The sequence below is a fragment of the Notothenia rossii genome (genome assembly GCF_949606895.1).
Source record: "Notothenia rossii genome assembly, chromosome: 6".
NCBI classification, from domain to species: domain Eukaryota; kingdom Metazoa; phylum Chordata; class Actinopteri; order Perciformes; family Nototheniidae; genus Notothenia; species Notothenia rossii.
Window position 1 is genome coordinate 9,021,016 of NC_136909.1, and position 15,503 is coordinate 9,036,518.

The 15,503-nt window shown below is 42.2% G+C and overlaps 1 protein-coding gene across 1 annotated transcript; it reads right to left on the reverse strand.

Annotated features, from left to right (window-relative positions):
• Positions 1-589: 589 nt before the first annotated feature.
• LOC307043119 (uncharacterized protein) lies at positions 590-15,082 on the reverse strand. The gene is made up of 2 exons (XM_079687365.1): positions 14,603-15,082; positions 590-2,415 (listed from the first exon to the last, which is right to left on the reverse strand). The coding sequence occupies exons 1-2, from the start codon at positions 14,793-14,795 to the stop codon at positions 1,454-1,456; spliced, it is 1,155 nt and encodes a 384-aa protein (XP_079543491.1). The 5' UTR covers positions 14,796-15,082; the 3' UTR covers positions 590-1,453.
• Between the last annotated feature and the right edge of the window lie 421 nt (positions 15,083-15,503).

Consider the following 15,503-nt stretch of genomic DNA (forward strand, 5'->3'; position numbering starts at 1 on the left):
AATTTTAGGTCATCAGGATACAAAATAGGCAAGTGTCTTCCCTTTAGGGCTGCACGATATTGGAAAAAACTGACATTGCAATATTCTTTCCCCCTGCGATATACTGTATATTGCGATATGAAAAAATACAGGAATTGAAGAAAAGACAGGTTTTTTGTCTGCAAACCATCCTTTCTTGAACTTTAATGCTATACATTGGTATTTTTTTAACGATATTCAACCGGATTAAGGATTTTAGTCATGGACTTCTGGATCTTAATTTATCAGAGCAACAAGCTGAGCTAGCTTGGTTATTCTGCTGTGATCTGATCAAGAATGATTGTGATTGGTGGTTTGCTGTGCATGCAGAGCCTGCATGTCACTCACTCAAGTACCCCTGACATGAGAGCCACAAGTTTTCCTTTTGTAGCAAGCAGCAAAATTATTGTAACATGACATGTTGAGTTAATTTGCTTACTTATTATCGCACTTCCAAAAAAAAAAAATTGCTGTGATTTGAATATCGCGCATGCGCATAACGCGATTATCGTCAAGACATGATATATCGTGCAGCCCTACTTCCCTTACACTCACAGAAGCAAAAACAATAAACAATCAGATAACAGGTACATTTATGTAAAACAGGGCTCATTAACAGGATAGCAATGATACAAAACATTTAAAAATAAAGAACAATACATTAAATCATCCTATATCTCTATATGGAAACTTGGAGCCCTCAATCCAAAATAAAATGGTTCATCAACAGTCAGTGGTGAACGTATAACTCAGAGAATCAGTATGACAAAAACATTAAACATATTGTCCACTTATGTTGATTAAGAGTTCACTTAAAGGAGACATGTCATGGCCATTTCCACTGATCATAATTCCATTGTTGAGGTTGACTAGAATAGATTTATATTGTGCAATTTTCCAAACTCACATTGGTTTCTCATAAAGCATCTCTGTAAACTACGTGTATTCACTGAATTTCCCTCTCTGCCTTTAACGGCTCGTTGTAGTTCCAATAGCTCCAGCCCCCACCCTCCCTGTGAGCCCAGTGTGCTCTGATTGGTCGGGACGTTGTGAATCGCGCTGAGCTCCAATCAGCGGGGGCTTGACGTAACGGCTCCGCGGACGTAACATAACGGCTCCACGGATTGGTCCATTTAGTTCCGGGTACGTGCTTAAGTAATCTCGTACCCGGAAGAATCAAATGGATGATGACGTTTCACCAACGAGGAGTTTTGGGGAGGTATTTTCTGTGTAAGAGTTTTGCTCGCTACAGAGTGTACTTTGAGGGGTTTTGACTCTGCAGACCATTTACGTGCATAAGAACCTTCATAACACACAAGGGAACGGGTAATAACCGGAAAAGTATGACATGTGACCTTTAAGTCTTATATGAATGTTGTGCGACAATGTTAATTCAGTCAGACAGATTTTTCTCATGTGTGAACAGTCATAAGACTTATTCATTGTCCTCTCCATCGGCTTCTTTTTCCATGTGTTCAACTGAGCTGCTGATTGGAGGCTCTGCCTCTCTGTTATCCTCAGTTTGAATTTCATTAAGCTGTGAGGACTGACGACCAACACACTTGTGTCTTTTGAAATAACCATGCCATTTAAATCTTTTGTCACAAACATTGCAGCTGTATATTTTCTCTCCTGTGTGGACTCTCATATGTGTCTTTAAACCTCTACTCTGTGAAAAAGATTTCTTACAGACTGTGCATCCATATGGTTTCTCTCCTGTGTGGATTCTCATGTGTTTTTTTAAACTTTGATTCAATGCAAAAGATTTGGTACAAACTGAGCAGCTAAAGGGTTTCTCTCCTGTGTGGATTCTCATGTGTCGCCGAATATTTTTTCTATATGTAAAAGATTTCGTACACACGGAGCAGCCAAATTGTTTCTTTACAGCACTACGGCTTGAATCACTGACAGATTCTTGTCTATTTTTCAGTGAGTTTGAGCCTGACGCAGGTTCTCTGGTCTCCTTCCAATCAGCACAGTGTTCAGTGTCAGGTTCAGAAGAGTCTCCAGTGTCACGTTCAGAAGAGTCTCCAGTGTTGTCCTCAGTCTTTGGTTGTAAACTGCTCTCTGGATCTGAGTTATTGGCTGGTTCTGGTCCTCGACAGTCATCTCCATCAGCTTCTGTTTCCATGTGTTCAGTTTGTCTTTGATGAGGCTGTGAGGACTGAGGTTTCTCTTTATCATCTTCACTCTTCACAGGGTCAGGATTGAAAGTGGACTTGGTGATATCAGCCTCCTCCACCTCCTGAAGCTGCTCTCCCTCCTGACTGATCCCGAGTTCCTCTTGTTCCGGCTTAATGTGTGGGGGGGGCTCTGGGTCCTCCTGGTCCAGACTGGTGCTCCACTCCTGGTGGTCAGGGAGAAGCTCTTCTTTAACCACCACCAGCAGATTGACATCTGAAGGAAACAGGAAACAGTCAGAAATAACTGTTCAGTGTTAGCATTTAAAAATATAATCTCCATTACAATGGGAGACATTTTGCAGCCCTAATTAATGCCTTTGTTTTTATACTTTCATATTATCTTTCTTACCCATTGTGTATTTTTGTTTTCTCAATTCACCTTCTGGTTGCTAACAAACGACATTGTAACACATAATCACTGATGTTCCGCTGTAACGGTGGTGGACTCATCAGAACAGAGTGGGCGAGCTGACCAATCAGAGCACAGTGGGCTCACAGGGAGGGGAGGGGGCGGGGGGGGGGGGGCAAGAGCTCCAACAAGCCGTGTAGGACAGAGAGTGAATACACATACTATACAGAGATGCTGTATGAGAGACCAATGTGAGTTTGGAAAATTGCACAATGTAAATCTATTCTAGTAGACCTCAACAATGGAATTATGATCAGTAGAAATGGCCATGACATGGGACCTTTAACACACTATGAATGTGTCATACCCACTTAACGGGAAGAAACTGAGCTATCAGACAATATTGACCATTTTTAGCTAAACAAAACAAAAGGGGAATAACAAAGGCTCTGAATTAGCCCTGAATGCTAACGCACTTAGCACAGAACTAACGGTAAAATACCCTTATTACTTATCGGATCTGGACAAACAAGATATCAGCTAGCAAGCTGAGATTCCACAGATTCTATAAATATAAGTATCATTAAAATGATAACAACGCTGCTGAAGGTTAATCCAATGTGTCTATGTCACTTTGAAATTATTACTGAAAATCCATCACCATATTTATGTCAATAACGGAGTTTTCATATTAGCTGCTGCAAGAGTGTATGACAGCAGGTTTTGGGGATTCTGGCTACGCATCACTCATTCCCCAATGAGTAATGTTTAGATGAATTTTAGGAACTTCCCCTCGATTCTATTGGCTCTAAAGGTTAAAAAGAGGTGTCAATCATCAAAATCGACCTAGGGGGGCCGGAGATATGGAAAATCCACCCAAATGACCCCAGAAGTGGGCTTTTTTTCCCTAAACCTCTCTAAAAAAGGTAAAATCAATCTTGATACAGGGTACTTATATGTTATAATTTGGATTCCTAAAGCTTTTAGTCTACTATCCCATCAATCAAGGGTGGTATTCACAATAAGTAATGTTTTTTTTTTGGACGGACACTATAATTTAAATTTTTTTTTTACTATGTTCAATCTGAATTTACTTTAAAATAAAAAAAAAATCTATATTGATTCTGACTTTTCTACATCCAACTCACAGGTTTATCTTTGCTTTGAGAAAAAAGATTATTAATTTACCCATTTTAGAAGTGAATATATAGCCATCACCTCGGAATGTCATTTTCAAGCCCGAGGCCTGAAAAACAGGCTCAGGGCTTAACAGCAAGGTACTATTTAAAACCATAAATACCATTGTAAACCCGTCCAGCCCCTCAGTTCCTATTCATTCAAATGACGACTGCGATTTCTCACTTTTTTTGTAAACAAGGTAGCTGATGTGAGGAGGAGCATCACCCTCTCCCACTCCCCCCTCCCTAACTGTCCAGTTAGGCAGGCCACGCTCAGTAATTTCTCCTGCATCACCATAGCCAACCTGACCGCTGTAGTGAGCGCTATGAAATCTTCTTCTAGCCCTCTGGATGCTTTACCAACGTCCATGCTAAAATAAGTGTTTTCATGTGTCGCTCCACATTATAAACATCTCCATTGTCTCTGGCTCCGTCCCATCATTTTTTAAGCAGGCAGTTGTTTAGCCCCTTCTCAAAAAATACAATCTAGACCCCTCCCTCCCGAATAATTACGGGCCCATCTCAAAGCTCCCATTTGTGTCAAACGTTTTAGAAAAAGTTGTTGCTAATCAACTCAATACATTTCTGAATGACAATAACATCCTTGAGAAATTCCAATCAGTCTTCAGAAAACACCACTCCACAGAATCAGCTCTCCTCAGAGTTTCCAATGACATGATGGCATCGGATGCAGGCGATTGCGTGGTTCTGGTTAGGGCTGGGCGATTTTTTCGGGTTTTCACGATTAATTTGCATTTTTACTTTCCTACGGTTTGTGAAATGGCGGAACCGAAAAATCGCGATTTAAAAACATTTCTAGACTCCGCAGATTTGTTTTACTTTAAGGGACTCCCTATTTGCTTACTCTCTCACTTTCCAGAACGCGCACAAAACTCAGCCACATTGCCTGTGACTACCCAGGGCTTGACATTAGTTAAATTGTTTCGTTTATCAACGCTACAACATAGCGTTTTGTGAGTCGGTTGTCGTTGTTGGGTGAAAAGCAAACAGCTGTTTGCTGCGGAGCGCAGCGCGAGCAGGCTCCCGTGAGCGGGAGTGCGCTCCTTCACTACAGACTATCGCGTCACCTAACCATTCGCCATTAATGTTTTTAATACCAGTGGTAACCGGCCAAGCGCCGGGCAAAAAACAATCTTCAAATAAAAGAAAGTCACCGGAGGAGTTAAAGGAGAGTGACAGGGAGTATGAGAAGAGGGAGAGAACGTTTCAGCCAGTTTGATCGATGGAGTTGGCTTCTAGTGGTGCAGTGACGCGTCCTAAAACCCTTTCATAATCTATCGACTAGATTTATGATTCGAAAATTATAAAAGTAGGGTAGACATGTGGAGATTATCGGGCTGAACAAAACGTGCATTCATCAAACAGGTTTGTTTTCCACAGACCTTATTTCCAGCTATTTTCCAAAACCCTGTGGAGAAATCCCATTGCTTTTTGTGGAGGGAACCAGCGGCTTACTTCCTGGTTTTAGGATGCGTCACTGCACCTCTCAATATGATGCCAATATAAACAAGGTCTTCTGTCGGCTCTGTACATCAATGCCAACCTATGCTGACAAGTAAGTGAAGAGTAGAAAATATAAAAGGCATTGGCTATAGGGAAATTTTCCAGCAGTTTAGGAGAATGAAGGTTCTAATATAATCTACTACATAGTCATTACATTTCTAACTCCTAATGACAGGAAGGCAGAAAGCGCATTATACAAATAATAATACTCATAATAGCAGACATTTATTTAACAATGACCACAATATCATTATTTTAATAAACCAAATATGAACAATTGAGGAAAATGAGGAAGAACTGATGACTCAAATGTTGTAGTACAAGTAGTAATGTAGTTAGTGCATAAATTACTATTGCAACAAATGTGTCATTCCTAAAAAAGGTGCTACTTCAGTTGTATGGAAGTGGTTCGGGTACAAGCAGTCAGACATAGAAAAAACAACTGTTCTGTGTAAAGTCTGTAGCAAGTCAATCGCTGAAAAGCATGGGAACACAACCAACTTATTCCAGCACCTGCGACAGAGACATGCAGTGGAATGGCAGGAGTGTGTAGCACTAAGAGATGCAGATGCTAGCTCAAGCCACAAAGCGCCTGCAAAAAAGCAGGTAACCTTGGCAGCAGCATTTTCAACAGTCATTCTTTATGACAAGAAAGGGCCCCGGTGGCAGGCGATCACAGATGCGGTGACATATTACAGAAAAAACAGAAAAAAATCGAGGTTTAAATCGAAAATTGTCCATTAGTTAGAAAAAAAAAAATCGAGATTTTATTTTTAGGCCAAATCGCCCAGCCCTAGTTCTGGTGTTGTTAGACCCGAGTGCAGCATTTGACACAGTGGACCACACCATCATGCTAGATAGACTCAGGGAGTGGGTAGGCATCTCAGGGTCTGCCCTCCAGTGGTTTGCCTCGTACCTCAGTGGGAGAAGTTTCTCCGTGGCGGTGGGCCCGTTCTCATCACACAGCACTCCCCTATCCTGCGGCCTGCCCCAGAGTTCTGTTTAAGCCCCCCTTCTTTTTGCACTGTACATGCTCCCATTGGGCCGCTTAATTAGCCAATTTGAGGGTGTCTCGTATCATTGTTATGCAGATGATATCCAGATATATTTCTCTTTCAAACCCGTCAAAATGTAAACACCCTGATCACATATGCCTGTCTGCAATTGAGGAGTGGATGTCAAGCACCTTCCTACAGCTCAATGCATCAAAAACGGAAGTCTTGATCTTAGCGGCTGATAGCATCGCCTCTAAGGTAGCAAGCAGCGTTTCCGCCAGGGGGGCATCTTGCCGTCATTTGACAGCCTTATTCCGCTCGGGACGCCCTGAACTCGAGCCGAGGGCGTCCAAAAATAATAATAATTCAAGGAGAAGATAGAGTTTTTATCGCTTGAAATAACGAAAAGGAAAAAGGACAAGGACATCCCTCTGTTGGAGGGGCAAAGGAGTCTGGTGGGATTATTTTCGGAGTATTGAAGATCGTTTCCCTGACATCGGCGGTGCCTGCTAGAGGACAACACGGAACGTACGCGATGAGCGGTGCTAGTGGAGCACGCGCGTGAGCTGCGAGCACCAGAGCCTCGCAGCGGCGAAACTGAGGCACCGTGGTAAACTGTGGTAACATGAAGAGCCGTTTGGGAGCCGAAACAGCCGGCGCTTTAAGAGAGCCGAGCCAAATGATCCGGCTCACTAACATAAAAAGACAGTATCTATAAAGGGACGGCTTATAGATATGGAGTGGACGCCCTCTCAGCCCTGGTCTGGCGGAAACGCTGGTAGCAAGTCACCTGGGTTCATTTAGTGGTAACATAAGGGCAAACATAAAAAAACCTTGGTGTAACTTGCGATCAGTCTATGCTACAAGACAAACACATAACACTTCCGACCCGTACCTGTTTTTTCCATCTCAGGAAGATTGCCAAGCTCAGGGGGGTTCAATCCAACGCAGAAATGGAGATGGCTATCCATGCCTTTATTTCATCCCGGCTTGATTATTGCAATGCTCTTTTTTCCTGCCTCAACAAAACATCAATAAACCGGTTACAGCAGGTCCAAAATGCAGCAGCCAGATTGCTCACTCAGTCCAAAAAAACATGCCACATCACTCCGATCCTTTCTGCCCTGCACTGGCTCCCTGTCCATCTCAGAACCCAATTCAAAGTATTGGTCTTCACATATAGAGCTGTCCATGGCCAAGCCCCAGCCTACATTAATGACCTTATCCACCCTCATAGCACAACCCGGACCCTGAGGTTCTCCTAAGGGTGCCCCGAACCAGGCTAAAGGGTGACCGTGCCTTTGAAGCGGTGGCCCCAAGGCTTTGGTACAGACTCCCCCAGGCTCTTCCCCCAGATGAGCCTTTGCCTCAATAGAGATTTTTAAGGGGCAGTTAAAGACCCACCCTTTCCGACAGGCCTTTGGGTCACCGGAGGATGTGAGTTAGTAGCTGTCTTTCATTGGTGTTTTACTCTATGTTTTATCCTATGTGTAACCAGCTGTTTTATGCCTTTTATTCTACATTTTATAGTTGTACTTTGAATTGTGTCCTGTGTACTGTACTGTAAAGCACTTTGTATATTCATGTTGAGAAGGGTGCTATATAAATAAAGTTTTACTTAATTACTGTCGCTGAAGGAGCTGCACAGTGAGGACAGGGTGTCCTAGAGGGGCTGGAACACATTGTCCAGCAGGGAGGACAGCTTGGATGCCAATTCTCTTGTCTCCCACCACCTCAACAGTGTCCAGAGGACTCCCCAGGACAGAGCTGGCCTTCCTTACCAGTCTGTTCAGTCTATTCCTGTCAGCAGCCGAGATGCCCAAGCAGGCCACGCCATAGAAAATGGCTGATGCCACAACAGAGTCATAAAAAGTCTGAAAGAGTGCCCCCTGCCCCCGAAAGACCTCAGTCTTCTCAACAGAAAGAGTCTGCTCTGACCCTTCTTGTACAGAGCAGCAGAATTAATGAATGAATGAATAGAAGGGCTGGGCAAGTTAACGTGTTATCGCATCCCAACCAATGAGAGCATTTTGGGCAGGCCTTACTGCTGTAGTGCTCACATGAACCAAAGTGAAACATACAAATAAGTGGCGGGGACAGAAACATGCAGAACGGTACCAAACTCTTACATGGACATTTTTAAACTGTTCGAGGCGGCTGAGTTGATAGAACCAGAGTTATGTGTAACCACTGCAAAGTTGAATTTCCTTATCACTGGTCTCTGAGGCTAACTTGTTTTCTATAACAAATAGGGATGGGTACCGAGCACCGGTATTAAACGGCCCCGGGGCGGAATTATTAAAAACCGTGGTACCGTTAAACTCCGATGTTATCGGTCTTTTTATCGGTGCTGGAGACATTTAAAAAATATATATGTATTATTGCTATTTAAACATTATATTGCAGTTTTAGCTTCGTCAAAGTACGTTTCTACTATGCAATAAGACTACAAAATGCGTCTATGATGTATTTTCGATCTTTCCAATCCAGACGAGATCTCTCTCTCCCACGTCTGTGTGTGAGGGGGCGGGGCAGTTTACACACACGAGGCTGCTACATGCATGCAATACACACACACGGCGGAGATGGCGGAGAGAACTAAGCGCTCCAAGGTGTGGTTAAACTTTACCCGTCTTGAGGTGGACAATGCTCATTGCCAAAAGTGCAATAATGCGGCTTTCACACCAGCGCTTTTCCCTTTCTAGCTCCGAGCTAGAGCTTTTCTGGTTCAGCTCCGGTTTCCCTTTTCTGCTCCCGCTTTGTTCAGACCATCCAGAGCCCGACTGGTGCTGCCGCTGCTGCATCATGACGTCACCGTTTACATCCAACAACAACAACAATGGGGGACTGCGTCGGGTCGATGATCGTGTTGCTTTTAATCACACGAAGCCAGATTAAATTAAATAACGACTTCTCCAACCTTATGCTTTTCTCCAGAGTGCCGTGGTTCATTGTTTATTAATGTGTTTCAGCAGCATTTACCGACCACTGCAGTGCTGGCTGCTCTTCCACAGGAGTTTATTCTCCCGTTAGCTCCCGGTTAGCTCACACTGCAGCGGCCGCTCTAAAGTAATCACTGTCCGACTGTCACACAAGCAGCTGATACACATCCCCAGCTCCCCTTAAGTGAATGTGTGTCAGTATGAATTAACGCTGTTTGGCATCACAACGCTGTTATGAAAGTTGCTCTGGTATTAAATTGGTGATGTTAGCATAGCAACCAAAGCTAAACTGACTACTTGCTATTGCTATCCTATTGTGGCATAAACCGTTTTCTACAGGCACATTTTACTGGCGTATTTTTATTATGATTCTACTTGTGATAGTCGGACACGACAACCTGTGCAGCCCATGTATTGATTCCATCCGATAGCTGCTATAATACATACAGTGATGCAAACACGGGTATAGTGAAAAAAGAGAGAACTATTCGAAGCAGAAAGAAACAGCGTAATATACCATCTGACAAAGGCCTGTAATATAATGCTTCAATTAACTGGCTATTATTTATAATATACTCAGATCAATAGGAGACAGATATTTTAAGTTATAAATCAAGGGTTTTTATTATTATTTACAGCAGGGGTGGGGAACCTTTTTCCTTTCAATTTTTACAACATCCTCCGAGGTCCCTACAAATTATTGAACTCAACCTCTGCTTAAAAAAACTAAAATCACAGACAATTCATTTGGCCTTTCTTTCACGCTGTGCAAAGAAAACGCAACCTCTTAATCCAGATATTTTACCATGACTCGCGCATGGATCCATGCATGCATGCACGGTGTGGCATGACCACCAAAACAGAAAGATATGGACACAAGATGTGCCCAAATGTACTTAGTATCCATGTGAACATGATTTAAGTGGGGGGGACCTAACCTTCTCTAGGGGGGTCCGGGGGCATGCTCCCCCGGGAAGATTTTTTTTTTAAATATTGAAGTTAAAAGCATCAATCAGGTGCACTTTGAGAACAACATGAGCAGATCTATGGGTACATCTTTCAACACCCATTTGAAACAGAACTGTACGCAGATTTTTCTTTCTGGATATTTTACAAATAATCACTCCCCTTTTAAACTCTATTCTTGTTATTTTTAACAACTTTTTTGTTACTGTCATATAGTATTTTATACCTGTTTTTCATTTAGTCTCTAATGTCTCATTAATAATTATAATGATCATATCAAGGTGTGCCTTAACCTCACTGAGCTGAGGTTATTTGAGCCTCTCAGGAGAGAGCTCTCTTCCACCTGGTTGTAGAAAAGCTCTTCGTTTTCGTTAGCATAGCTAGCTAACCAGATGCTAATAACAACAGATCGCCACTGTGCTTACAACTAAAGACACAGCCACGCAAACACTGCGGCATGTGTACGGTTCCTTATGGGTACTGCAATTTTTGAAGAGCTGGAGCGGAGTTCCGGTGCTCTCCGTAAGAACTTAAGTCTAGTCTACACTCCTTTCAGACGAGACATAACCACGTGAAGACACGTTATGCTCGTGTTGTGTTCAAGGAACCTGTCCTTGGCCAGAAAAAACAGGTACTCGCTTGTTTAATTATTTTGCGATCTAGATTTCTTCTTTTTTGAAGTGAGAAGTTGTCCGTCAGTCGGACGGACTAACGGACGGACTAACGGACCCCCACCCCCCCCCCCCCCCCCAAAACGAAAACTCTTCGGTTCTCCACGAATTACACAAGTCACCCAAAGCAGCGTTAAAAAAGCGGGAGGCGCCGAAAAGCGACTAATTTGCATCACTGTACATAACAAAACGTCTGCCTCTCTCCACAATGATCAATAACAGCAAACGGATGGTCAAAGTAAGGTGCAAATAAACAGAATCACACAAAGTCTGGTTAGTGTTGCCTGACTTTATAAAGTGTGTTTATAAGCACTACTGCTTGTAGGCAGGCATGACGAGACTCTTCAGTCGACCCATGTTCAGGGGAGGTGGGTTTAGTTTCCTGCACGCCTCAACGTAAGAGAGACGTAAGCGACACCGCCTCTTAGCTCCGAAGCTCTTGCCTCTAGACCGTCAATTTTTTGGAGCTGGAAGTGAACCGGATTCCGGAGCTAAGAGGAGGCGCCGCTGTGGTGTGAACAGGAAAAAAAGGTACTTTTCAGGCTCTAGCTCCGAGCTGGAGCTGAAAACGCGTTGGTGTGAAAGGGGCATAAGTGTTTAGCATTTAACCTGTTTAGCCCTGAGCCTGTTTTTCAGGTCTCAGGCTCGAAAATGACATTCCCAGAACAACTGACCATATCTTCCCTTCTAAAAGAGTTAAATTAATAATCTTTTTTCTCAAAGTAATGATAAACCTGTGAGTTGGGTGTAGAAAAGTTAGAATCAATATAGATGTTTTTTATTTTAAAGAAAATTCAGATTGAACATAGTAAAAAACTGTAAATGATAGTGTCCATCCAAAAAATATTTTTTACTTATAGTGAAAACTACTCTTGGATGATGATAAGGCAGACTAAAAGCTTTATGAATCCAAAGTACAACATATGATAAGTACCCTGTTTAAAGATTGATGCAAAACAAGTGACATTTGACCTTTTTAGAGAGGTTTAGCAAAAGAAACTCCACCTCCGAGGTGATTTGGGTGGAAATGGGGGTTTTACCGTTTCTCTGGAACCCATTGGTTGATTTTGGGGATTGATATCTCTTTCTGACCGTTAGAGCCAATAGAATCGAAAGGGAATCCCCCCACTCACACACATACTAAAACAAAAAGGGTGGGGGCTTCGTGTACACAGTTTTGCAGTAGAGTGAAGCTGTCTCTAGCTCTGACTTCTAGAAACGGAAACGCAGGTTTATTGCTTATGGGTTATCAGAAATCATTTCAAAGGGACACAAACACATTGGATTAACCTATGGATTAACTTCAGCAGCGTTTTTATCGTTTTAATGCCATTGAAGACCACTTTTGACCAGACTACGACACAGGTGAGCCATGTTAGCGTTTTTAGCTACCTAGCGCCACATGTTTTCATGTCTGATCTTGTTATTATCTCCACGAGTTTGTATCATTGAGTGATAATGTCTGCACCCATCGATTCTGTGTCATCTCACGATGTGAAACGATGGGTTGGATGTGCAGCAAAGATAAATAATAAGGTTTTGTGAGTGAATTTTGGTGCAGTCATCTGTTAGCATGTTTTGCTCTTTGCTAATTCAGAGGCTCAGCATTAGCGTTGTGTTTTTTTTTTTTTTAAATGTTTAAATGATCAGTTAGATGAGTTTCTTCCCGTTACATGGATATAAAACATTCATAGTTTATTAAATGAACATGCCCTCAGACACTGTTTCCTGCAAGATGTTGCGGGAGGGCCCCGGTACCGGGGTCTGTCGGGCTTAACAGGTTAAGGTTGGTAACAAAAGCAATTTATCTAAACATCTTGTAAAAGTGCACCACATTCAGACGGAAAAATGCACCACTTTCGACTGTCTTTCTGGTAGCTCTGTAGCCCCATCCACGAGTAACATTTCCACATCAGGTATGTTATCTATACTTTAATCTTCCACCAGAAGAACCGTTAGGCCTTTTTCAGCATACCTGTATGCCCCACCTGTGTTGGTCTGTACTATTGTATTTTTGCAGTAAATACTTGTTTTGTTTGTTTTTTACAGTTCTGTAAATTCACATTATTTACAATTTGTTTAGTTCATTACCTTTTTTTTTCTTTCTCAAAAGAACCAATCATATCGTTAAAGGACCGGATCGATAAAAGTAGTAGTACCGTTAAAACCTTAACAATACCCATCCCTAATAACAAACTAGATAAAACGTTAATGCCCTGGCAGTGGCAAATAGCTTTGGTTTTATATTTGATTACATTAATGTTTTTGGAGATTTAGAAGAAATATTTTAAATGCTACTCTGTAAAGGGAATAGGCCTACTACTGTTAATATTAACCTTATTTGTTTAAAATCAAAGTAAGCAATACATTACTTTTGAATTAATTATTGAATTTTGTGCATAACAATGCAATTAATCCCAGAAAATCATTTGATTAATCATGATTCAAATGTGTAATCATTGCCCAGCACTAATAAATAGTCAGAAGTGTTACCAAAGACTTTAACGTGTTACCAAAGAGTTTCAAGGTCCCATGTCATGGCAATTTCTACTGATCATAATTCCATTGTTGAGGTATACTAAAATAGATTTATTTTGTGCAATTTTCCAAACTCACATTGGTTTCTCATACAGCATCTCTGTATATTATGTGTATTCACTCTGTCCTAAACGGCTTGCTGGAGCTGCTGGAGCTGCTGCACCACCCCCTCCTCCCTCCTCCCTGTGAGCCCAGTGTGCTCTGATTGGTCGGGATGTTGCGAGGCTCGCTGCTCAGTCAACTGGTGTGGTTTCCGGGTCGGCGATACAGCGAGACAGCGCGAAACTCATCCTGAGCACACACAAACACTCACAGCCAAAGTAAAAACAATAAGTGTGGCTTGATATCGAGTAAGAAAAAGGTTTATAAACGCTGTGAGAATGGGTCAGCGGAGAGCATTTCTCCGCGATCCCAACTCGTCTATTCCCAACCACCAGGGAGCTCTATGCAAGTCAATGGGACTAGCTGTTGGTTGAAAATGTACGCTAAAGGTCCTGGTTTGTGAGGAGCTCCGCGGATTGGTCCATTTTGGTTCTGGGAACAAATGGAAAAAGAAAAATCTCCAACGAGGCGTTCTGGGGCAGCATAGACAGGTATTTTCTGTGTTAGAGTTTTACTCGCTACAGGGTGTACTTTGAGGGTTTTTGACATACAAACCTTCATAACACACAAGGGGACGGGTAATAACCAGAAAAGCATGACATGGGACCTTCAGTGGTGTCCAAACTTTTTTCACCGAGGGCCACACACAGAAACATATACGAAGGGCTGGCCCACTCATAGAGGTGAGGTATACCGCCTCATCAGTTAAGTTATAAGTTAGCAACATTTAGGTAAATTAGGCTCAATACATGAATATGTTTGAAGAAGCTCATCCCTTAACACAGAAGTCTCAGAGTGATTATAATAAGATGAAATATGAAGGATCTATTTCAAGCTTGTTATGTAAATAAGTTATTAGGATTTTTTGTATCAACTAAGATTTGCTGGAAAATGTTATCAACATGAATTGACTGAATTTATTTTTAAACACATGAATAATACTGTGTGATATTTGTACATTTATATTTAAAAAGTACAATATAAGAAAAGCACACGTTTCATTTGCGGGCCGTATTCCATTACATTTTTTGAATTAGCTGAGGGCCGATTCAAAATGGCCAGCGGGCCGCATTTGGCACCCGGGCCGTAGTTTGGACACCCTTGGTTTAAAGTGTTAATTAAGAGTAGAAACAGACCTGCTCTGTGTATCCGAAGCTGAGGCTGTAAAGCAGCGTCTAGTAGTTTCTGGAGTCTCTCGTTCTCCTGTTTGGAAAGAGACAGCTCCTCCTCGTGCTCTGCTATAATTTTTTCAAACAGAGCAAATATATCTTCAGCAGCAGCAGTGAGTCGCTGCTTCTTCAACGACAGCAGCATTTGGACTTTACTCATGTTTACTAGATCACCTTTCCTCCAAACTCCGTTAAACACACCGTTTTTCTCCGACTGGTGTTGCTAACGTGTTTCCAGCTAGCATGCTAAGCTAGCTCCTATAGTCCGAGGTAAACGCTCCAGAAAAAATAGCAGAGTTCATTCAGAGGTTTATCCAGACACACAGATGATGGATCAGTAGTGCTGGAGCTCACACATGCTTTATCGGGAACACAGAGAGAGAGAGAACCGTAGCGACGAGACGCCTCCTCGATCCAGGTTATCTTCTTCTTCTTCTTCTTCTTCTTCTTCTTTAGTTTTTATTGGCGGTTGGCAAACCAACTTGTGCATTACCGCCACCAATTGGACTGGAGTGTGGACAAGAGACTTCTTCTTCTCTTTTTTAATGGCGGGTCGCAAACAGCTTTTGGTTGCATACCGCCACCTACTGTACACGAGTGTGTATCATCATGTCAGTCCTCTAACAAACCAGCATATCAAAAAGAAAACCATAAAATAAAATAAAATTTAAAAAATTTAAAAAAAATAAATACAAAAAAATCATCCATGGTCTACTGTTAAATTCTTTTCCCTATCCCAGTTTCCCTCAAAAAGGTGAACAGTGCTTTTCTGATAGCTCTTACTCCTTCTCCTTCTGTTCCCAGAATACCCGCTACATTCCACTCCCTCTCTGCCTCTAAAACTGTATCCCTTAATTTCCCTCTTTCA